The following is a 24394-nucleotide window of genomic DNA, read 5'->3' as shown; positions in this document are numbered from 1 at the left end:
GTTATTAATGACATTACTACTACTATTACTTACTGTTTCTACTACTCACTACTACTACTACCATCACCCTCATCACCACCATCACCACCATTATCACTCTCACCATCCTCACCATCACCACACCTCACCACCTACTCACTGGAGGCATATTCTCATGGAGTCTCCTGGGTAGTGCTTCCTCCAGGCGGTTCTTCTCGAAGTCCCACCTGGCGCCCTCCAGGTAGAGGCCCCTGATATAAGTGCCCACCTCAGGTACCGGGCTCTCCTCGTCCACCTCCAACACCTGCAGGGTACAAGGGACAAGTTACCTGAGAGGGAGTACCAGGAGGTGAGAGTAACTAGCAGGAGGTGAGAGTAACTAGCAGGAGGTGAGAGTAACTAGCAGGAAGTGAGAGTAACTAGCAGGAGGTGAGAGTAACTAGCATGAGGTGAGAGTAACTAGCAGGAGGTGAGAGTAACTAGCAGGAGGTGAGAGTAACTAGCAGGAAGTGAGAGTAACTAGCAGGAAGTGAGAGTAACTAGCAGGAGGTGAGAGTAACTAGCAGGAGGTGAGAGTAACTAGCAGGAAGTGAGAGTAACTAGCAGGAGGTGAGAGTAACTAACAGGAGGTGAGAGTAACTAGCAGGAAGTGAGAGAGAGTACCTGGAAGTAAGAGATTAACGAACCTGGAAGTGGAACCAGAGCTGGTCGATGGCCAGGGCGTGGGCGCGGGCGTGGTTCTGCAGCACCGCCGTCAGGAAGGACTGGGTGAAGAAGAAGCCGCTGAGCCAGAACACCCGCGGCTGCCCTGTGTCATACCAACCCTGGGGAGGCGTAAGGGAGTCTCAGGTGAGTCTCAGGTGAGTTATGAACATTTGAGTCTCAGGTGAATAACAAGCCTTAGTCATGGTTGATTTAAAGGGGAGTTTCACACGTAGTTTAGTGATATTTTTTAGTAAATTTACCCAAACCGACAAAAGCGCGGGGGACCTAGGCTTATTTCCCGTTTATTAAGTAAATTCAAACTCGTTTTTTGTTAGTGATAATCATTAGTAAAATAAACCACTAATCAGGTGGTTATGTAGAAAGTATGGCCATGGTAGGTACAGAAGCACACGTTGTGGTAACGAGTTGAGGCAGGTAACAGTCTATTGTTCTTAATGTCGTTGTTTTGTTGTTATTAGGTCATGCCTAGGGGCTCGCGTCAATAACATCTGTATTTAACAAAGAAAATCCACAGTATAACCCGGGAACAGCCTAGAGGTATATACGATTGTCATGTTTAACACACACACACACACATACACACACTACCATCTTTAAAGTTCGAGGGATTGAAAGGACAAGGTCACAGCTCTGAAAATACCAACAGCTAGCGTGATTTACTGACGCGCTCTAGTGAAGGTAAGAACACAATGAAGGCGCTACGTCACGGGTCGCCTACACCACAACAACAATAGCTGACTGACTAGGTGGCTGGTCATAAATAATAAACTCCTTATCCCTCTGCCACTTTTTATGGGACGAATTTATGTGACGAAGAAAGTAATTCATCTCTTTCATTTATATAGGTATTTTCTTTGTTATTTTATATACCATTTGTCGTAGTTTAAGGAGATATATAATAATGCTTCGTGGTTGAGTGCGCTGTTGTTGTTGGTGACGATCAATGGTTGTGATAAAGAAGACGTTTTGTACTGGGTTGTACTCGATATATTTCTACCCCTCTCCTTTTTCTCTCCTTTTCTCTTTTTTCTTTCTCTTTTTATCACCCTTGTTTGTGTGTGTGTGTGTGTGTGTGTGTGTGTGTGTGTGTGTGTGTATAATAGAAAAAATACAATAAACAATTCAAGTCTTAAAAATACTGTATTTCACATAACAGTCCTCCCTTGGGTATTACCACAAACACAATAGTAATTTCTAAACCATTATCTAATTCAAGACAATAACAGCAGTACTTCAGACACAACAAACCACACTCTAACAACACTCATCACATTATTCCCTTTAAAGTGAAGAACAAATTAACATCATTAAATTTAACTAATGTAAAAGCAAGCCCATCCTAACACCGTAACAACTTTTACTTTTTACTTTTGCTTTTATCCTCTTCGTCACTGATCGGCTTGTTAGCCGCTTGGACGATCGGTCACGTCTCTGATTACTTTTCCTTTTCATTTATCTTCTTCACCAAAAGATCGGCTCGCTAGCCGCCCGGGCGATCGGTCACGTCTCTGTCACGCACAGTTGGCAAATACTGGGCATGCACCGGCTCCTGAATGTACCTGAACCCGCTCCAGTGTTGGTCAAGTCTTGTCTTGAAAGAGCTCACACTCGGTGCCATCACAACACTCTCTGGTAGATTGTTCCGAGAGTTTACAACCCTCACTCCGAAAAAGTTTGCCCTCACGGTTTTCTAGACTTGCGGCTTCTTCAATCTTGAGCTGTGACCCCTTGTGGGGCGAGCGTCCGCCAGCTCCAAGTAAGGACACTCAACTGAGTAGTGCCCCCTGAGATGCTTATACATATTATGCTGGTCAGGCTCACTGGTCTATAGTTGTTCGTGGAGTCACGATCGCCTTTCTTGAAGATAGGACTCACATAAGCCACTTTCCATTCACTGGGGACCTTTTGTTCATCCAGACATTTACAAAACAGGCTCTTCAGGGGCTCTGCAAGCTTGTTGCACAATTCTCTTAGCACTCTAGGATACAACAACACCCTAACTAAAACAACCTATGTATAGTAACACATAATGACACACTTCCTTCATTATGCTCGCATTATAAATTATTAATGAAGCCTTTCACGTAATATCGCTTTATGTTCTGACGACACTATACGGGGAAGAGGAAGTCTGAGAATGTAATTAGTTTAAGATTGCGTCACGACTTACGAGCTACAGGTGGTGTTGTTATCAAGCCTTAACCACCACCAGTAACAAACAATAACAGTGTACTTATTATATTACTATCAATATAAAAGAGGATGGTTTAGACCGAGAGTTATTGGAACAGAATGCAAAATAGTGGTTTAATTTATCATTACGGGACACCTCGTGGTTCTCTCCGAAGATATAATAGTTTTCCCTATCGTTTCATCTACGTCACTTAATTTCACAGAAAACGAGACAATTTTTGAGTACAGACTTCAGGAAATTCATCACTGTGGAGGATTTTAGGCTTTAAGGCCTTAGTTGTTGATTTATAGTAACATACGAGTATTATAACAGCATACACCAGATTTTGAGAGTTGTAAAATATAGATTAACCTACAACACCCGCTTTTTAAAGTCTCATAATAACATCAACACACTATATAACACCAGCATAACATCACTATATACACATTTTGTAGGAGTACGTGTAGGAATTACTCATTCTAGCAGTGTACCTGTAGGAACTAACAGGTATCCTAACACTGTACCTGAAGGAACTGTAGCCGCTGTACGAGGTCGGTGATGTAGGAGCCGAGTCCTTTGAGGGTGGGGTAGGACCTGGCCCGCCACATAGAAGGAACCCGACCAGTCCTCACGCCCACCAACACCTCTTCCACCTCTTCCGACAGACTCTCAGTACCTGGGAGACACAGACATACAAACAGACATTTAAGATGATGATGTTATCCCAAAATTTCACTTGATTCACTGTGGAAATTTAATCAGCATAATCTAACACCCTGTAGTCTATCTTCAACGGTCTTATTCCTTGCAACGAACTTTGTGTTAGTTTAATTGAAAGTCTTTATTTTCATATGATTATATATTTGACTCTACTTGTGCCTGTTTGAACTAGTTTGACCCGAGGTAAAGCCACCGTGACCCCGTGAGGAGGTGTGAGGACTGACCTTCGATGGCTCTGAGGACGGCGCTGAGGGTGCTGGTGATGGTGTGGATGAGGGTGTTGTAGCGACTCATCTCCTGCACCAGCACCGTGTTGAGGCTCTGCTCTCTCATGGTCGGGTACTTGGCCAGGGCGGCGTCCACGTGGAAGGCTGGAGGGATGCGGCCAAGGATCTCCTCACACGTCCTGCCCACAGAGTCACCATCCCCGCCCCCGCCGTCTCCTGAAGACAACGACGTCGCCTGCAGGTATTTTGATCATTATATACACCAGGTGTTAGCATGTTACCTCCTGTTAGGGGAGATTCTACGCTCATAATGTCCTGAGAATGTTAGACACAAAAACAAAATGTTGGAAGAATCAAAATGTATTGCATCGTGACGAAACATTTCTTATCCATTGATTTCTGTCTGTTTTGTTTATTCTGTTTTGCCTTTTATATTTTGGATGATTTGATGACTAATTGATTTATATTTTATAATAACACACACACACACACACACACACACACACACACACACACACACACGTAGGGACAGGCTGACCCAACCACACTTCTGGCACACCCTAGTATATGAATAACACGTTGTTCTGCCCTAATAAATAACAAGTGAACAGAGCCACTCAACGAAGATTCACCTGATGGGGGAGAGAAGAGAGAAAGTGGACTAGCCTGGGTGAGGAGGACGGCGGAGAAGAGCTTGTTGGTCTCGGCCTGGTCCTTGTTGATGCTGGCGTTGCTGTTCATGCCGAAGACGTGAGGAGGAGCGTCGCGGGGCAGCTCCGAGATGTGCTCTAGGAAGTGGGCGTGGTCCCCGTCACTCGGCGTTGTGTACACACCTGCCGGGGGAGGGACAGTGAGTGTTAGGAAACAGCCACACGAGTAGCATGAGCAAGAGAGGCACGGTAGGGCGGAAGGTGGAGGGGGGGATGGATACTGTTCGTTAAGTCTTGTACACAGATTTGCTTAGGGTATTTTTTTGTGTATAGTCTTACCACCATGGGATACTGTGTTAGTTGTTAGTGTTAGTTTGCTATATAGTCTCGCCGTCAGAGGGCACTGTGAGTCAGGTGTCAGCGGTAAGCACCTGGGGACGCGGCGTTACTCACCCAGGTGGTCGAAGGAGTGAGGGTCGCCGTCCACCACCTCGGGGTTATAGAAGCGCCTCAGGATGGTACTCAGGGTGCGACGGTCACGCTCGTCTGTCACCTTCCCGCCGTAGTTACACTCAGCCGTCAGGTACTGCAGCGCCTCCCACGGGATCTCCTGCAGGTGGCAACACATCTGATAGTATACCTTGTAGTGATTCTTTACCAGGTGCTGCTCCTCAACTCTCGCCTTTCATTAGTTTGGTCTAGTTAATGAACAAAATATTTATTTATTAACACACGAGGAAGAGTCTGAATTTATTAACCGCACGAACAAGTTAGTACCGGGGACGCCGTCTGACTTCAATACTTATTTAGCGGTTATTAAGTAATGCTAAACTGATCATTATTTATCTTATCTTATCCGTCACTTTGGAATGTAATTTAATGCTATGAGAGTAAAAGATCACTTACCTGACTCCAAGGTAAGGTCAGACTACAAGCTACATCATACTACATTATTTACAACTACGTCCAGTCTCATCAACATCCTCACAAGAAGAACAAACACAGACAGTGGAGGCGTCTCTTGTGTAAGTTGTCGCTGTCTTTAAAGATGTACTGTATTTGTTCATGTAATGTAATGTAAACAAAAAAGTTAAAGAGTCTTTTGCGGATCTACAATTTTAAGATATAGTCATTACCTAAATACTTCAGTACAGAAGGAAAGAATAATGCTAAGTGTCTTCTGTGTTCTCAAGGTCAACTTCTCTCGTTCATCACCGAGTGTGTCTGTGACGGCAGGAGGGAGATGCCCTCTGTCTTGCTTGGGATCTCCACCTGTAGGGACACCGGGTTATGTGTTTGGTATTTTTGTGAGGATATGAACAGTTCGGATTTCATCTTTAAGTCTTGAGCAGATGATGTCAGAGCTACAGGAGTCTAGAGAAGAAGGAAGTGTTACGGTGGCCTCCTTAGACAGTCCTGACGAAGAACAGTAACTACTTCTAACACCCAGTATACAGTATCGGTGGGTCAGGGTGACGCTGGTGTGATCAGAGAGGTAAATACTTTCAGCTCCCTCTCTCTTCCTCACTGAAAAAGTTTCTCTCATCCTGTGAGAGTGAGTTCACCCAAAGTTTATGTCACCAGAACCTATAATTTGTGGTGTTGTGAAGCAGAGAGTGAGGGGGTAGGTGAGGACCCCGAGGAAGGTAGTGGCTGTTGTCTGGGACAGTCACTCACATGACAAAAGAGAGGTGTTCCTCACATGCATACTGGCCAGTGGGGGTCTCAAGCTGGTGTCTCTGCTACATGATAAAAGTATTTACATATATCAAAAAAGAGAACCCATGACACTCTGCCATCATGAGTGGGTAGACTCTATCAGTGTCTCTCAGACTGTCAGGAACATTTGCTCACCATGGATGAAGCAAGAGTCCAGCCAGAGGGAACAGGGGATAAAATATTCATTATGTGTAAATGAATAACATATTATAGACTAAGTATTAACTACTAAACGCTACGACTCACGGCTCTCGGAAGGACTTTGTATACACTGTTGTCTGAAGATTCTCTACCACTGACTAAGATGTAAGAACACAACTGAGTTTCTATCACTACGTAAGAGGATCGTGTGTATGGGTGACAGAGGCTACTGAAGCAAGGTGGAGTGAATATAGATGGTTCAGGGGTGACTAAGGTGTATCATTTAGAAGCCGAGGGAAACCATTTAATAGAGGGTGGTCAGTGTAGTTGTGTTACTCTAGAGTGTTAAGGAAGTTAGATATTTTTATAGGTATTAGTAGAACAGGTGTGAGTGAAGGAGTTAAATATTTACAGATAGAAACATTTAAGCTGAAAGACTCGACAAACCTCAACATGTTAAAGAAAGATAATAATCTTGATGGATAAACATAAGAGGAGGCATTAAGTGTTTAGGCTAACTGATTAATGAATTAAATACTAATCGTTTTAACTTTGTACACATTATGTATAAACACAAACTATGAGGCCAACAAGACCCACAAATTATAAAAAACAAACAATCCTGTAATAAACAAAATAAAAGACATAAAAGAACACATAAAAAGTCAGGATAAAACTGCACACATGACAAACAAGACAACGGCGCCATACCACATAAGAATCCAGAAGGTTACGGAGCTGCTGGGAGGAGATCCTGAGGTCGGTGTCGGAGAAGGAGTACGGCACGTTCCAACCGAGAGGTCCGAAGAGGCGACGCTCCTGGACGACGGCGTGGAAGAAACAGAGGGAGTACACCAGGCGACGGAATCTCTCAGAGGACCCGGATCCATGCAGGAATTCTGGTTCTGACAGAGGATCCGCCAGGTAGAGTCTGAGGTAGGCAAGGAGAAGCAGTCGAGCTGTTACGCGACTCATTAACCACAAGAGATGCATCAATTTATGTCATTTGTGGTGAAAATATCTAATACAATTATCAGTATCTTCCGGGCGGTTTACATGGGTCACTATTACCTCTTGAGGTTGGCCTTGAGTCCCTTGGGTGGCTCCGTGACCATCTTGATGCTGGACTGCAGGACGGAGACAGGGAAGTGAGCTGATGGGTAACTCGTGAGCCACAGCCGGAAGTCTGAGTGAGTCGTATCTGGGTTGAGGTCTTCACACAGCTGAGGTGACCCGGGAGTGAGACATAATGAGGAGGGGAGGAAGGATACTTCATGGTATATACCATCAGAAAAGTGGTTAAAACAGGAGTAGCCGACCTTTGTACTAACCTTCTCGAGATCTGGCATGAAGGACTTGGCGAGGTGGCAGTTCTGGAGGAGGACCCAAGTTCCTATCCTCACTCCCTCCTCGATCAGGCGTCTGGCCACTGGTCCCTGCCCCTGACCTAGCGACACACTCTGTAGCCGGTCCCCTCCCATACCCTGCCCAGGAGAAGGGGGGCGTTAGGGCCACATCAAGGTCGTTAAGGGTCTCAAGGATGCCAAGAGCCTCAGGAACCGTCGGAGGGCCTGAGGGCTTCATGAACATCGCTGTGACTAAGTAGTTTGGTAGACCTGAGCTTAATATCATATAAACTCTCTTCTACCTTACACATGTTTCCTATATACACAAGAAACGTGACAGTACACAACACTAAACCTAGCACCACACATCCCACCTGGCAGACTAGTACACACGGACACCCAGGTACCCTTTAATAAGAGCCTCTCTGGTAACGCACCTAACCTAACCTAACCTACCTGATCCTCGGCGAATTTGAGGAGGAGGTTGGTGGGGTCAGCTCCTGGGGTGAGGAGGAAGATGAGGGGGAGGCAGCAGTTGGAGTCGGTGAAGGTGCGGGCCAGGTCAAAGGGAGGTGGTTCAATGTACGCCTTCCCCAGGAGGTCTGTCGGAGGGACAACCAAAAGCTGGTGTTAGTTATGTTTATGTTTTATAGTTGGCGATGTTACTTTTTTTATTTACTTTCATACAGTTCCTGATTTCTGACTTTGTTTACCTTATGATAGTTATCCTTTTGCCTTTTGTATCCATTATATTGATTGATTACACACACACACACACACACACACACACACACACACACACACAAACCTAACCTACCCGCAACGAAAGTCCTGGATGGCTGCCACCACTTTATCGGGCGGAGACACCGAAGAATACACAAGAGCTGCATGCGGGCGATCTCGTCTCCTTCCTCACACGGATGGTCTTTCTGTGGGCTTCTCCGACTCGAACACCTCCCGCCACTGCAGGTGCTGCGGGAACTGATCCACCAGGTGCTGGGAAGAGGTTGGAGCAGGGGGTAAGGAACAGGCCGAGAGAGAGAGAGAGAGAGAGAGAGAGAGAGAGAGAGAGAGAGACGCGTCATACCTTGAGAGAGGGGAGACAGCAGAGCCATTGGAACTGACAAAGGTAGTCTGGTAGCGGTGATGAGCAGTACAGCATTAATTGATACCTGAGGTGAGATAGTCAGGATATTATACTATAGTGTAGATATAGGGTACAGGTAAAGATATATGACTTTGTCTTTGTCATGTTCCTCAGTCTTTTTCTTTTCCATTTTATCTCTCTTCTCTCTCTTTCTTTATCTCTATCTTTCTCTTTTTTAATCTCTCCTTATCTCTTTCTCTTTATTTATATATCTCTCTCTTTACCTCTCTCTTTTTATTTCTCTATCTTGCTTTCTCTCTCTCTCCTTCTCTCCATCTCTCCTCACCATCTCTCTCTCTCTCTCTCTCTCTCACCTTCTTCTCCGTCTCCTCAGCGATGGTTTGTTTCTCTTGTGTCTCCTTCACCAGCCTGTTGGCGTCACTCAGGATGTTGATGGCTGTCTCGTCCTCCAGGATACTGCCCTTGGAGGAGGACAACGTCGATAGGATCCGGTCCTCCAGCTCCTTCAGGTTCCTGGTGGGGGGTGTTGGGTAGGAGAGGAGGAGGAGGAGGAAGGGGATGGAGGCGGTGGTGGAGAGGAGTAGGGGTGGTGGAGTATGGGGATGGAAGACAGAAGAGGGAAGGAGAGAAGGGAGTGGAGGGGGGGTTGGGGGGGTAGAAGGTAATTAATTTATTCTCTCTTTCTCTCTTCTCTTACTCTCCACCTCCCACCTTTTTCTTGTTTTGAACTGTATGAACTTTAAACCTAATGACCTTAATTTATAACGTGTATTAATTTTACTCAATATAAACACAACAATCTGGTGCGTGAACATTACTTCTTATTCTGAGCAGTTTGAAGCATCAGCGTGACTCTCTCTTCCTCTAGCTCTGGCTTCTCGTGAGCGACAACGAGGGCGAGTAGCTGGTCCTCGAGGCCGGCACCAGTAAGGGCAAAGTTGACGAGGGTGACCTTGACTGACACCTCTGGCACGTAGTTGGGGTTACTCAGCTTCGTAGTTAAGTACATCCTGCGGCAGTTAGGTAGTGGTACAGTCACCCTAGTACAGTCACCCTAGATATAGAAGTCACCCTACACAGTTAACGTCATTCTTCACTATGACAGGTGTATCTCTCTTACCTGAAGTCGGCGGAGTACTCGATGGTGGCATCCCCAAGCTTGATACAGGTGGAGCCGCTCTGCTTGAAGGTCTGTTTGAGCAGGAGAGGTTCCAGAATAGGGTCCAGCTCCTCCCCCACGTTCTCCAGCAACACCTGAACCACCACACAGACAATGACCATCTTTAGGAAAACATACCAAGAGGTTTTCTGTGTGTCTGTGCACAAGAGAAAGTTTATGCATTATTATTACGTCACGGGAGGAGTTTATACACGAGGAGCCACAGAGTATACTCACGGGCTGACCAAACTGTATGCAGTTCTCCAAGGTGCGGATAAAGTCTGGGTCAGAGAGCTTGACTACCTGGAGAGAGTTGTCCTTCTCCATGTTACGGATCCACTTGTTGGCTTGTCCTTGAGGGTCGATTAACAGCGGCCACCTCGTCGTGTTGCTGACCAGTCAAACACACACACAAACTGTTATTTACTGTCTTGGTTTGTCTAACTGTTTAACTGTAAGTGCTCTAGATATTAATGTTATTGGGGCTTAAGTGGATAAATTTTTTTCTCTGTATGGTCAGGTTGTACACAAACTTACCTGATGATGACGCCGTTGTCTATGCTGAAGGGGTCGGTGGGCAGCCCATTGAGCGTCCAGTCCCGGATAGTGAGGGGGTCTCCCAGCACCTGCAGAAGGAAAACAATTACTGTATCTCGCCATCATCACCTGTGGGAGCAGTATCTTTCATCATCGTCACCAGTATGAGACAACACAGGTGGAGGACTGACCGAGGCAAGCACGAACTCCCCAGAACAAGGGACGCCTCTCTCCCGACACTCCTGCAGCCACCGAGTCGTCTGCTCCGCCCGGTACTCAGGTGTGAAGGCTCCTAAGTAAGCGATGACTCCCGCCGCCAGCAGCATGTCACCTACAGGGGGTTAAGTCCTCAGTCAGCGGATGTCACTAACAGGTGGATTATATTTATATGTTATGCTTGAGGTTATTAAGATCAAATGTACAGTTGGTGGTAATAACTGTCATCTAATGCAAGCAGGAGACTCAAAGGTGTAAATAGAATGTGTAACCTGTGAGGAAGATGTACACCTGCGCCAGGTGGTGAGCGTTGTCCGTCCATCGGGTCTTCTCTCCCCCCAGGGCCGCCAGCAGCTGCTCCGCCCGGTCCTTCTTGATGCTGCACAACTCCACCTGTAGGATGACCCTTATGTTTGTGAAGTACACGTGGAGAGAGAGAGAGAGAGAGAGAGAGAGAGAGAGAGAGAGAGAGAGAAAGAGAGAGACTAACATATCTTCACCTAAACCAACAATCTTACTTATAATATACACAAGTGAGGTTAAATGAAGGGTTTTAAAGAGACCATAACAGTAAGACTGGTTAAGTCTCACCATGCATCAAGTTCCACTACTGGGACACTCACCGTCTGTTCCAGTTCCAGCTTCTCCTTCTTCACTGTGTCTAGCTCTGCTTGGAGACCTGCCAACTCCTCCTGGACGCCCCTCAGTGCCTCCTGTTTCTTACGCAGCTCACCCATCAGGCCCTGGTACTGCTGGTCTGCACGCTGTAAGGCCTCCCTCTTGGGCGCCACCTTGCGGTCCACCTCCTCGTACCTCTCCATCGCCAACACCCACTTACACAGACCTACACACACACACACGTTCTCATGATCAGTGTGTACAAGTATATGTAACTGCTATAATATAATACAAAACATTCCACATAAAATCATCCCTAACAAATCTCTCGCAAAGTCATAAGTTAAGTCTGTAAACTGTATGAGAGAGAGAGAGTCATCACTTACTCTCCGCCGCCTTGGACGCCACCATAATCTTCTCTGGCTTAAACTCTTGGTTGTCGCGGTAGTTGGAACGTATCGTCTGGATGGCTTTCTGGCTTATGTTCTCCTTATCGAAGTTCAGTAAGTTCTCCTGTAGGTGGACGTGAAGACATAAGCAGGTGGACGTGAAGATATAAGCAGGTGGACGTGAAGACACAAGTATATCCATAGATTTTGACTATGAATTTTAATGATAGAAATAGTTTAAGTACTTGTATGAGATGAAAGAAAGAAGAAAATAATGAAAGAACTCGGTGCCAATGATCTTTCTGGGACGAGGCTGCTGGAGTATCACCGAAGGCTTTTAAAAAGATCAACTCATCAATTAAAATATTCCAGTGTTTTGTTAATTGCATCATCACAGGGAGGTATAGAGAGACAGACATACAGTACAGTACCTTAAACTTGATGTCACCCAGTAGACGCTTACTGACGGACCAGTACTCCTCCACCATCTTACCGGTGCCCTGAGGATCCGGTACCCGGTCTGGTTTCTCGCCCTGAGGGAAACACCAACCAGAGCGTCAGTACCTAAGAGGCTCGTCTAAAGTACACGTAAAAATAGTTCATGAAAAATTACCAGTTTATTAGAGATACTTAGTGACTGAAGGACATCTTGGCTTGGTGTAAAGTGTGGATGGTGTAGATCAAACATAAAGGAATGAACTATTGTAAAATGAACGCAGAAATACAAGGAGGAGAATCTATTAACTTAGATGAGGTAGTACAGTAACTTGTTGGTGTAGGGACAAACTGATAGACGCAATCACAGCCACTTAATTCAGTTGACCAGTTAGTGGAGATAGTCTGTAAATAACAAAATATAAACAAGATTCACAAGGTTAGGTTAAGTTAAAGATAGATTAGGTTAGTTTAGGTTAGTTTAGGTTTAGTACTTACAAGCAGGACACAGACAGCTTCCATCACGAGTTTAACACCAGATGGGGGATTCTTCATGGCCTTGATGAAGACAATATCGTCCTGTTTGATGGTGTTAAGAGCAACTGTAGCCTCCTCCAGTAGCGGGAGAGCCAGGTTCAACTCAGCCTCGCACTCCTTCCTGATGCCATTGGCTGCCTCCGCTGCTTCGTTGGCCACCTCCTCGTCTTGTCGCACCACTCGCTCTACCTGTGTTAAGTGTTGGGTTACCTGTCTGCTTGCTACTGTATCTCTCTCTCTCTTCTTTCTCTCTCTGTGTCTCTCTCTATCCTCATATCTCTCTCTCTCTCTCTCTCTCTCTCTCTCTCTCCAAAAACACTGCAAAGATCCCACGAGACTCCTTCAGGACAAATCTCAAAATATCCTAAAAGAATCCTCAACCAAAACACTAAAAGAATGACGTGTTGACTGACCTCTGCCACTTCGCCTCTCCTCTTCTCTACTACGGCCATCTTCTCCTCCACCTCCCGGGTCTTGGTCAGTAGGATGGGCTGCAGGTTGAGAAGCTCCTGTTGCATTGCCAGGACGGAGGTTTCGGCTTCCTCCAGGCGAGCTAGACCTGTTGTGTAGCGGCACTCTTGCTTCTTGACCTCCCTGGTTAGGTTAGGTTGAGTTAGGTTAGCACGTACATTGGTTATCACGTTCATAGGTTTTCGCGTTTGTAAGTCATCACGTCCATAGGTTACCACGTCCATAGGTCATCACGTCCATTGGTTATCACGTAAATAGGTCATCATGCCCATAGGTCACCACATCCATAGGTCACGACGTACATTGGTTATCTCGTCCATAGGTCATCACGTACATAGGTCATCACATCCACAGGTCATCACGTCCACAGGTCATCTCGTCCATAGGTCATCACGTACATAGGTCATCACGTACATAGGTCATCACGTACTGTATATAGGTCATCACATCCACAGGTCATCACGTCCACAGGTCATCACGTCCATAGGTCATCACGTCCATAGGTCATCACGTACATAAGTCATCACGTACATAGGTCATCACGTACATAAGTCATAATGATACAATGTTCATAAAGAAGAAAGAAGATAACTGATAAACCAAGACAGACAAACTTACACTACTTTTATCAATACTTATAAAACACGAGCTAATTTTACCAATATTATGTAAACACTTGAATGAGGGCTTGAGAAGGAGAACTCACCCTCGGCGGCGTTCGAGGATGACCATGTAGGTGTGGAGGAGCTGCAGGTAGGAGGTGGGAGTGACGTAGTTGTAGCGGCGCAGGTGTGTCAAGAACCTGTGGGGGGAACATCACCTGTTAATTAGTGATCTGTTACTTGATCTTATTTGACCTAACCTGACCTGAGCTAATCCAACCTAATCCAGTCTATCCTATCCTATCCTATCCCAAGCCAAGCCAACCTAACCTAACCAGTGGATCAGGTTGTGGAAAAAGGTGAAAACTTGTTAATAACTTTACCTGTCGGAGAGGTCCTGGGTGGAGGTGTGGAAATACTGACACAGAGACACACAGCCCTTAAGAGTCTCTGCAGGGAGCTCTACCCCCTGTAACAGTCTCAGGGCCACGGCTTCAAGGGCGTCCTCTGGCCACGCCTACGTCAGGAAGATGGAGGCTATATCGACGAAATAATAATATTTTTTATAGAGTAAGAGATGTATTGTTTACTTTGACCACAGAAAGAGAGAGAGAGAGAGAGAGAGAGAGAGAGAGAGTTACCTGGAACCAATCAATAGTACAGCAGGAGAGGAGGGCGGGGAACTTGCGGAGACGGTTTCTGAAGGCCTCACCACAGGGAGACATAGCCAAGACCACGTGAAGCTGTTCCCTCACTCGCTCCACAAACAGTGTCCACAGCGCCGCGGGGCTCCCATCAGTCTGTGGACACCAACACCATCAACCTACACGCTAAATGATTGTCTCACACACACACACACACACACACACAGACACACACACACACACAGACACACCCACCACACACACACACACACACACACACACACATACCTGCTTGCTCTTGTCTCTCTGGCGGTCAATGTTCCTCATCTTGTCACATATGGTGTGCTTCTCGTCAGTAGGGTACAATCCAGGTATCTCGCCGATGCTCAAGATACTGCTGATGGCCTCAAGGAAGATCTCGTCCTTGATCTGAGGAATAGCTTTAAGTTGGAGTTTAGATTCAGAGTAATGCGAGTAGTGTGTGTTTGTGTGTGTGTGTGTGTGTGTTGGTAGGTGAGTGAGTGAGTGAGTGTGTTATGTTTATATCTATATCACTCAAGACAATAGATAAGAGAGAGAGAGAGAAAGAGAGATACTCGCCTGGGTGTCACTGAAGAGGAACACCACATGCTGTTCTCCCGTACCCGCCTTCTTCAGGATAGTCTTGAGGTCCTCCCGCCACTCAGTAATGCCGTAACTCCTACTCATCTCCACCTGACGAAGGAAATCTGCCATATATTAACTGCAAAATCTGGAAAATCTGGTTATTATTCACTCACGTACAACAAATTCAAATCGGAATTCTATAAATAGTAAATTTAAAGTGCCGATTTAATTTAAGGGGGCTAAATCTGCCTCATATTAAACAGAAGCCCGAGTTATTTCTCAGATTTACTCCCGATTTACCGTTATTTCACATAGATGTACTCCCGATTCCCCATGATTTTAAAGATTAAATTGATTACATGAATCTCCGTTTAGTGACACAACGGTAAGTAAACAGAGATACCTGTTAACAGAAATTCCCTTCATACACCAGACGAAGGTAATAACGGATCATGATGTTGTTTTGTTTTCATTTCACTTACTTCAAAGAGCTCATAGTCGGTGATGTGGGAGGCGAGGCGTGTGAGGGAGTGTCTGCCGCTGCCGCCCACGCCTACTAGCATGGCGTGGCCTCGGGGTTGACGTAAGACCCGGCAGACACGCGCCAGGTGCTCCAAGGCGAACCTGAAGGAGATGGTAGCGATGGTATGTCTCTCTCTCTCTCTCTCTCTCTCTCTCTCTCTCTCACTCTCTCTCTCTCTCTCTCTTTCTCTCTCTTTCCTCTTCTCACTCACTCACTCACTCACTCACTCACCTCACATTCATTCGTTCTCACACTCCACACTCTCGCTATTACATTCACTCTCACAATAATTCTTCTCACTCATATTCACTCTCACTCTGTCTTCGGATGACACTCAAACTAAATTCTTCCCAAAGTCAGGTGTGTGTGTGTGTGTGTGTGTGTGTGTGTGTGTGTGTGTGTGTGTGTGTCCCTACAGTAACTCACTTGAACATCACCAGGTTCATCGGCTTCTTGCTCATGTTGTTAAACTCGTGTAGGTAACCTTCTACCACCGACCTCAGACCTTCCAGATCCTCCACCTGGCAGAGGAAGCAGAACCATCCAGAGTACAGGTAACGCTACACCATACGTCTCACCTTTACGTTATAATTACAGGTAAAACAACACTGACTCTTAGGGGCCAATTAATCACCCGTATATAGTAATGTTAACTCTCTAGATATTAACTCTCACTCTTGGGTTCATTCACTCACCTGTACATAGTGTCGACTCTCACTCTTGGGGTCAGCAAAGTCACAGTACACCAGGTTCCGTAGATCTCCCTCCGATACCTGCCATGGCGGGAAGGACAGAGCCAAGGAGTGACGGTGAAATGTAAACAAGGAAGTAAGTTATCGTATTCTATTTGTTGTGATATCATACGTACTTCAAGGGTTAAGTTATTGTATTTAATGGGTTAAGGGTATCGTACTCAAGAGGTTAAAATAATTTCCTTTAATGGGTTAATTCATTCTACTCTGGGGGTTGATATCGTATTTAAAAAGGTTAAAATCATACATAGTTAAGAAAACGAAGACTACCAGTGCTAAATACAAGTTACATCCCACAAACAACAACACTACCATAACACAACCACAACAACAACACCACCACCACAACACCACCACAACCACAACACCACCACAACCACGACACCACCACCACCACAACAACACCACAACCACAACACCACCACAACAACAACACCACAACCACAACACCACCACCACCACAACAACACCACCAAAACACCACAACCACAACACCACCACAACACCACCACAACCCACAACACCACCACAACCACAATACCACCCACAACAACACCACCACCACAACAACACCACAAACAACACCACCACAACCACAACACACCACCACAACCACAACACCCTCTACAACCCACCACAACAACACCACAACCACAACAACACCACCACCACAACACCACCACAACCACAACACCACCACAACAACACCACAACCACAACACCACCACCACCACAACAACACCACAACCACAACACCACCACAACACCACCACAACACCACCACCACAACCACAATACCACCACAACAACACCACCACCACAACAACACCACAACCACAACAGCAATACCACCACCACCACTGACCTCTCCATCACCATCTTCATCGAGCTCTGTCAACAGCTGGTGGAAGTTCTCATTCAAGTGGCTGGTACAGGCGGAAGAGACACGGTCGAGGAGCCACCTACGGTCTGCACTGTCCACCAGGCGGTCGTAGAACACCCTCAGGACCTCGTGTATCCACATCTTCTTCATGGAGCGCAGGTCCTCCATCGTCTCCGGCACCGACAGTAGTACCCCCTGTGGAGACGTCGACGCTGGATAGTCTTCGTCAGGTTACTTGCTACTAACCCCATTGGCAATATTATCATGACGAGGAAGGAAAGTGAAAAATCTGGTTTATATTCCTAGAAGGGCGTGACTAACCTGGATGACCCTGAAGAAGTCCTTGAGATTGAAGATGTAGTGCGAGCGTGAGGGTGTGGGTCGGAGGTGGATGGCTGCGGCGCGGTACACCTCCAGTGTGCCTGAGACGATCTCCCCGATGCAAGGGTCAAACATCTTGCTGAAGCCTCGTGTGTCCAAGTGCCACAACAAGATCTGTGGGGCGAATTACCAGGTAAACATGACGAAAATATGGCATCATTCAGCTGTAGAAGTTATGAACATATATACGTAGGTACTTTTTACTTTGTTGTACATTATCTTGTTCTAACTACGAGTGTCTGGATTATATACTCTTTCAGTAGGACCTTCTGTCGTCACGTGCGCGCGCACACACACACACACTCACATACCTTGGAGAATATAGCTTGGATGGTGGGGTCGTCGAAGTCGTTGACGGCGATCACGTTGAAGTGCCGCAGGAGGCGAGGGGTGAGGGGAGTCCTCCCGCTGTCCCGCAGACTCATGGTCGACACCAGCTGAGGGCAGGGAGGGGGAGGTGTTTTAACATATTTTTAGGGCACAATGAAAAATAGAATTAGCTTGGTATCTCTCTTCTTACATCTTCAGTACAGTCAACCGAACAACCAGAGATTACTGCCGTCTCCTTCAGATCATATAAACACATCCATCAATATATCAGCACATAAGACTCTAGTAAACATAAGTCCTAACAGTAAGGGTGTGAGATGGTTGTAGTTAAGGTTCTGTGGGCGTGGCGGCGGGTGGTCCTACCTGCATGTCCTCCAGACGGATGGGCTCAACTTCCTTCCTGATGTCGTACCAGGTGGCATGGTCGACCAGCTGGCGGAGGAGCTCCAGGGGTGGGTGAGTACCGAAGGCGTCCGTCTGTGGCAGGTTGAGGTCATCCACGAACAGCACACACCTCTTGCCAACAGGCGGCCCGTATACACCTGTCGCAGGTGTGGAGAACACTCAGGGTAGTAGATGATTAATGTGGAGATATATCGTACACACACCTGACAAGGCTACAGGGAATGTATATATGGACAGGTGAAGGTACAGCGATAACAAACACCTTCATGTGTATCATAAATCACAAGGAAATGACAGGTTTGAATTTTTATCTTTTATATTATGATGCAAGAGGGTGCGGCGGATGAGCAGATACACCATTCACTTCCCGACCTTATGGCCGCTGGTTCATGCTCAGTGCACCCCCAGTCGACACAGCTGTGAATGAGTATTGAGTGTAAAGTTGGGAAGTGAAAGAGGTCGAGTAGTCAGCCACACTGCCTCACTGTGTACCGAGGTTTGATATTCATTGTTCCCGACTCTCGCTGCCCATAACCCTAACGAAGCTTCAGGCCTTTGGGACCCACTTTGGGAATCAGCTACTAGCGTCCAAACTCCAAAGAAACGGACGTTAAATAAGGCATAAAAAATGTCCACAGGTATGGAGACTTCTTACAATGTGGCAGGGAAAGCTGGCGTGACCGACCCACCTTTCTTGCGCTTGTCCAGTCCACTCATGACGAGGTCCTGGACGTGGGTGGTGTTGGTGTGGGCCGAGAAGCTCACGAACATGGGCTTGTACACGTCACTCTTCAGCTTGTTGCGCAGGAAGTCCTACAGAGATAGAAGTGCTTCTTACTCAGAGATTAACAGTAATACAGAGACGCTTATGTTCTCTGCAATACGTATAATATCAACAAAAGAATGATATAATGAACACAATTATCTTTGGTCTTGTTGTATGACATATGGGAAATTGTTCCAGATCTACGAATAACTATTTACAAAAGTCTTATCACCTAATCATTCATCTTATCCTTGTACTAATTCGTTTTTAAGTGTTTTTTTCCAACGTGATACAAAATTTATTATCTACGTGAAATCTAAGGCTTTTGAGACTTGAAGCATCACACTCACCGCAACGTAGACGGACTTCCCTGTGGCTGGTGGACCGACGAGGAGGAGCGGCTTAGCTTGGGACAGAAGGAGGCTGAGGAGGGCGGCGACACGGACGGTGGTGACGGTGGGCACGAGGATCTGATGGGCTGCTACGTCTCTCGGGATAGATGCCGCATTAGTCAAGTCCTCACTCCACTTCTGCCAGTACCCGCGACCCTGCAAGCAAACCATCACTCACTCACACTCCGGAGTCTCAAAGATTCTCAAGTTAAAATATTTCTCTCTCATTCTGGATGACAAAATAGAGTCTAGTCAGGTTGAATGAAAATAGCTCTTACGTGTGTTAACATTTCTAACACACAATTATAACACAGGTACTTGGAATCTCATCGTAGTTGAAGATCTATTTAACTTTATATTATTACGTCATATCTCATGATAGCTGATGAAATGCGCTTCTGTTACATCAACTGTTTATGGTAAAAATTAACACATAACACTTCAGAAATAAGAAATCAGGCAGCAACAATCCTTTAACAGTGGATGGTACTGGTAGACACCGTAGACAGATCGCCCAGATCAAACACTAATGTATGTTTTAATTACCCTTCACTCTAGACAGTTTTCTGTGACTTCTTAAGGGTAACTGAAGAAATTTGGATTTCGGAACGCATTTTGTGTAGTAACCTAATAAAAAGTCAAAATAAAGCCTCTGGTGATAGTTGTTTTAGTAAATATTCCTCCAGTAGCTGCGGAAATAGTTAATATAAATGGTAACACTATATATTTATTATTAATTTGCTAAATATGAATGTTTGTATGTAACTGTAGATATGTACTTTTCTTTTTCGTTGATTTATTTTTATTTATCTCTCTATTTATTTGTGTGTGTGTGTGTATGTGTGTGTGTGTGTGTGTGTGTGTGTGTGTATGTGTGTGTGTGTGTGTGTGTGTGTGTGTGTGTGTGAATCAAAAGAAAACGATTTCCCGTGTTACTTTGAGTGTTGCATTATGAACAGGTCCGCCACTTTCCTTCATTCTACATGAGTATAGTAAGCTTTATATGAAGGATACAGCCATGGTCTAGGGACACACACACCTCCTTGACGAACTTGTAGTGGAAGACGGTGTCCTCGTCGGGAATGGGCAGCTGGTAGTCGTGAGGGGGAGGCGGTACCTCTCTTAACCCGTACCTGGAAATCACCACCTTCGTTAGTCTCCTCTGCTTTACGGTTTCCTGGGTTGGTACTGGATATAATGGGGTTTGGTTCTCCTATCCAGAGTTGCTTATATGACTAGTGTATGAATATAGGGATCGCTGGAAGATTATTGACCCCAGTTTATTTTACCCAAGTTTATACGACCACATGCACAGCTCTCTCTCTCTCTCTCTCTCTCTCTCTCTCTCTCTCCTCTCTTTCTTCTCCCGTACAGACTCACTGAAGCAACAGAGTCGTCGAGAGAGAGAGAGAGAAAGAGAGAGAGAAGGACATCAAACAGCAACGAAAATGTGTCTCACTTTTTCACGCTCGCTTGGCTGGGGTCACCGTTGATCAGTTCTCGTAGGAGGAGGTCGAATTTGACCCGGGAAGCCTCGTCCAGTGGGCCTCCCAGGGACCAGATAGCCGAGAACAGGAAGATGCTCTGACGAAGGAGGAAGTGAAGAGTAAAGTTAAACCCGTGAGTACAGTGAGTCGGCCTGAATAAGATGAGTACGATGATCTAGCCTAATGTGTACAATGAACTAGCCAATCGACATTCTCGCTTAACCCTTTGAGTAAGATGACTTAGTTCTCTGTGCTAATGTTGTTGTTTTTGAATAGACTCTTTGAACAAGACTGAGGAAGGGAGCTGGACACACCCACCCTAATTCTTTCTCTCTTTCACTCTGGTAGTGATGCGATACACTAACAGTCATCTCAAGTGTACTCTGATCTTCCTCCTGGATAACTGAATAACATATCAAATCAATCCGGAGAGTTTCTTTGGGAAGTTTTGGTTATAGGTTTAACTAAGGTGAAAAATAGCGGTGAGCAAATCTTTCTTTGTCTCTTTGTATGTCTGTCTCTTTCTGTCTGTTTGTCTCTTTCCGTCTGTCTTTCTGTCTTTCTTCATCTCTATCATTGTCAGGTCTCTGTCTGCGTCTGTCTATCTTTGTCTGTGACTGTCTGTCTGTCTGTCCCCGGTAAACAGTATGAGTACCTCGAGATGAGCTCGTATGTCAGACTCCGGGTGGTGCTTGGTGTAGGCGGGGTCAGTAAACTCCTCCAAGAAGCAGTCGAAGATGTTCATGAGGCTCCTGACGAGGTTCAGGTCGGTGGTGGGAGAGACGCCCTTCTGTACGTACGACTCACTCCTCTCCAGCTTGAACCAGAGTAAATGTTTCCTGACGAAGCAGAGCAGAGGAGGAACAAAGCGGTGGAAGAGGGCGGTGAGGACGGCCTTGTGTTGCTGGGTTAGTGTCTGAGGGAGTTTAGCCAGCCAGGTCTCCACTAAAGGACGCCAACCTAACGCCAGGGGCTCCATGTATACCATCCCACACCGAGATACCTGGAGTAGTATAAAATTTGCGTCAGGTAAACTACTTGGGAAACAAAATTGTTTGAAATATCAATAAAACAAATAATTTTCTCTTCCTTCATACATAGCAAAAGTCCTGGAATTCTTATAATAGCATAATAAAAGTCATTGTTTAGTTAAAAGGTAAACAACTAATGCCCCCCCCCCCTTGCCCCCACTTATTTTAACTAACTGGTCGAGACTCCGGGGTAAACATTGAGGAACTGGTGGAGGTCTTACCGTAGCTGGGGAAGCGTTCTCCAGGTGATGGACCTCGAAGATGATGTTGGTGGTGGAGGAGAGGCAGATGATCTCCCCAGACATGAGACAAAGCTTCTTGTTGTCGTCAAGCACCGAGTTGATGTTCTCGATCCACACGCTGTCCACCGGCCCGTCCAGCACGATCCACTTTCTGGTGGTGGTAGAGGTGGAGTAGTAGTGGTAGAGGTGGAGTAGTAGTGGTAGAGGTGGAGTAGTAGTGGTAGAGGTGGAGTAATAGTGTTAAAGGTGGAGTAGTAGTGGTCGAGGTGGAGTAGCAGTGCTAGAGGTGGTAGAGGTGTAGTAGTTGTGTCAGAAGTCTTATTTACACCATTGAGTGACGCAACAGCTACTTAGGTCATGTTTACACAATAGAAGTACAACTACTCGCACCAACACAATTAATTACTATAACATCTACCTGACCTCGTTGTCTTAAAGAGATGACCTTACCCTTCAGATCAAAGACAATAGACCTCCGTTGCTAAACTCACCTGTCGGGGGAGGACGACACAGCAAATTTACGGAAGTTTACGGCCAGGACCCCATCAGACCACTCGTGGGAGGTGGGGTCGAACTGCCCATACAGCTGCCCCACTGTCACCGCCTTCGGGTTGATCACACACACCTGTACTCGGTTCTCTCCCTCACCCTGCCGCACGATGGTGAGGGAGTGAGATGTGAGGGGTTAGGTGGTGAGGGATAAAGAGGGAGGTGAGTGGTGAGGGATGGAAGATGAGTGTTGAGGAGGAACTCATCTATATAACAAAACTCCAATATTAATAACTCCCGACATCATAACTTTACATTGAACCAAAGAAACACACATAAGACTTTGCCATTTCATGTTCATTCACTCATTATTTATACAGATCCGTTTTCTCATCCATTATTTCATACATTACTTATTTATTCACTCACCCAATTCATTAACCCCATCCTTTCATTCACTCACCCGTTCATTCACTCACCCACCCATTCATTTACTCACTCCCTGTACATTCACTCACCAGGTTCATTCACTCATTCACCCACTCACCCGTTCATTCATGATGGCCAGGGCCTTGGAGAGAGTCCTCAACGCTACCGTCTTGCCGCCGATGGGGTTACCGATGAGCATGAACCCGTGTCTCACCCTCATCGTCTCGTACACCTGTTGCACCTTGTCCATGAAGTAGTGATTGGCCCTCAGCTCCGCCCCCGCGCACACCTCCTTCACGGCGCGGTGCAGGTATGTGTAGTCCGGCTCAGGTAACATGACCCCGGGGAATAGATCCGCGATGATGCCCTGTTAGGTGATGAAATGCCCAGGTGAAATGCCCTGCCAGGTAGGTACTAGAATGACCTGTCACTATAACACCAGGTGGGTACTAGAATGCCCTGAAAGGTGATAGAATACAAGCAGGTGTTACAGATGTTAAGCGAGTGTGTTAGGAGGACGGGGATATGGTTACTCACTCACCTCAAACAGCGGCAGGTCGTGAGCCAGAAACTTGGGCAGGTTCACGTCACGGATGGACCTGTTGACACCAAGTATTTATTGTTAGTATTGTCCACCCATCCATCCACCCACCCATCCACCCATCCATCCATCCACCCATCCACCCACCCATCCACCCATCCATCCACCCATCCATCCACCCATCTTTTCTGTCCCCGTATGCTAAATAAGGAAAACATGAGCTAGATAACTGCGTCAATGAACAAGAATGTCACTAGGAAAGTAATCACGCAGGAAATCGGGTGAGGGAGGAGGTGGGGGTGAGGGAGGAGGTGGGGGTGAGGGAGGAGGTGGGGGTGAGGGAGGAGGTTTGGTGAGGAAGGAGGCAGGGTGAGGGAGGGAGGGCGTGGCTCACCTCAACACCAGCACCGCCTCCTGCATGTCCGGGTACTTAAGCCCAGTGTCCCGGCGGCGATCAGTACTGCCTTCACCGTCCGCATCCTGGGGGCGTGAGGAGCGAGTCAGAGGTGTGTGGGGACGCATGTGTGTGTGAAGGGGCGTGTGTATGAGGTGTGTGTGGGGGGGAGGATGTATGTGTGGGAGACGTGGCGGAGAGGGAGTGTGTGTGCGGAGAAGGAAACGAGTGGGTGGGGGGGGTCAGGTAGCAGAAAACTTCCTTTTTCTTCTGTATATACAAGGTTTACGTCTTATAATCTTCAGTTCATTCCATATGATTAAACAGGTATCTCTCTCTTAGT

At 46.3% G+C, this 24394-nt stretch overlaps 1 protein-coding gene across 1 annotated transcript in view; it reads right to left on the bottom strand.

The window, feature by feature from the left end:
- The window catches only part of LOC121855072 (dynein axonemal heavy chain 7-like), a 39434-nt gene that overhangs the window by 861 nt on the left and 14179 nt on the right, over nt 1–24394 (bottom strand). The window contains 47 exon segments of the mRNA XM_042349897.1: nt 140–283; nt 666–803; nt 3406–3557; nt 3826–4063; nt 4495–4661; nt 4932–5088; nt 7050–7269; nt 7410–7561; nt 7670–7822; nt 8141–8286; nt 8502–8680; nt 8810–8856; nt 9146–9305; nt 9611–9802; nt 9913–10046; nt 10189–10342; nt 10489–10577; nt 10680–10819; nt 10977–11097; nt 11328–11548; nt 11709–11835; nt 12143–12244; nt 12645–12872; nt 13097–13277; nt 13861–13956; nt 14140–14273; nt 14398–14556; nt 14689–14829; nt 15001–15114; nt 15489–15630; nt 15956–16050; nt 16225–16302; nt 17147–17359; nt 17486–17659; nt 17857–17982; nt 18239–18417; nt 18970–19093; nt 19397–19594; nt 20478–20571; nt 20898–21022; nt 21581–21928; nt 22178–22349; nt 22690–22847; nt 23235–23483; nt 23658–23715; nt 24052–24094; nt 24097–24137. Of these exon segments, the coding sequence (XP_042205831.1) occupies nt 140–283; nt 666–803; nt 3406–3557; nt 3826–4063; nt 4495–4661; nt 4932–5088; nt 7050–7269; nt 7410–7561; nt 7670–7822; nt 8141–8286; nt 8502–8680; nt 8810–8856; nt 9146–9305; nt 9611–9802; nt 9913–10046; nt 10189–10342; nt 10489–10577; nt 10680–10819; nt 10977–11097; nt 11328–11548; nt 11709–11835; nt 12143–12244; nt 12645–12872; nt 13097–13277; nt 13861–13956; nt 14140–14273; nt 14398–14556; nt 14689–14829; nt 15001–15114; nt 15489–15630; nt 15956–16050; nt 16225–16302; nt 17147–17359; nt 17486–17659; nt 17857–17982; nt 18239–18417; nt 18970–19093; nt 19397–19594; nt 20478–20571; nt 20898–21022; nt 21581–21928; nt 22178–22349; nt 22690–22847; nt 23235–23483; nt 23658–23715; nt 24052–24094; nt 24097–24137 (7003 nt within the window).

This window comes from Homarus americanus, unplaced genomic scaffold, assembly GCF_018991925.1.
Source record: "Homarus americanus isolate GMGI-L3 unplaced genomic scaffold, GMGI_Hamer_2.0 scaffold1909, whole genome shotgun sequence".
Classification (NCBI taxonomy): Eukaryota; Metazoa; Arthropoda; class Malacostraca; order Decapoda; family Nephropidae; genus Homarus; species Homarus americanus.
Note: the sequence above shows the minus strand (reverse complement) of the source record. Positions and strands in the feature narration are given on the sequence as shown.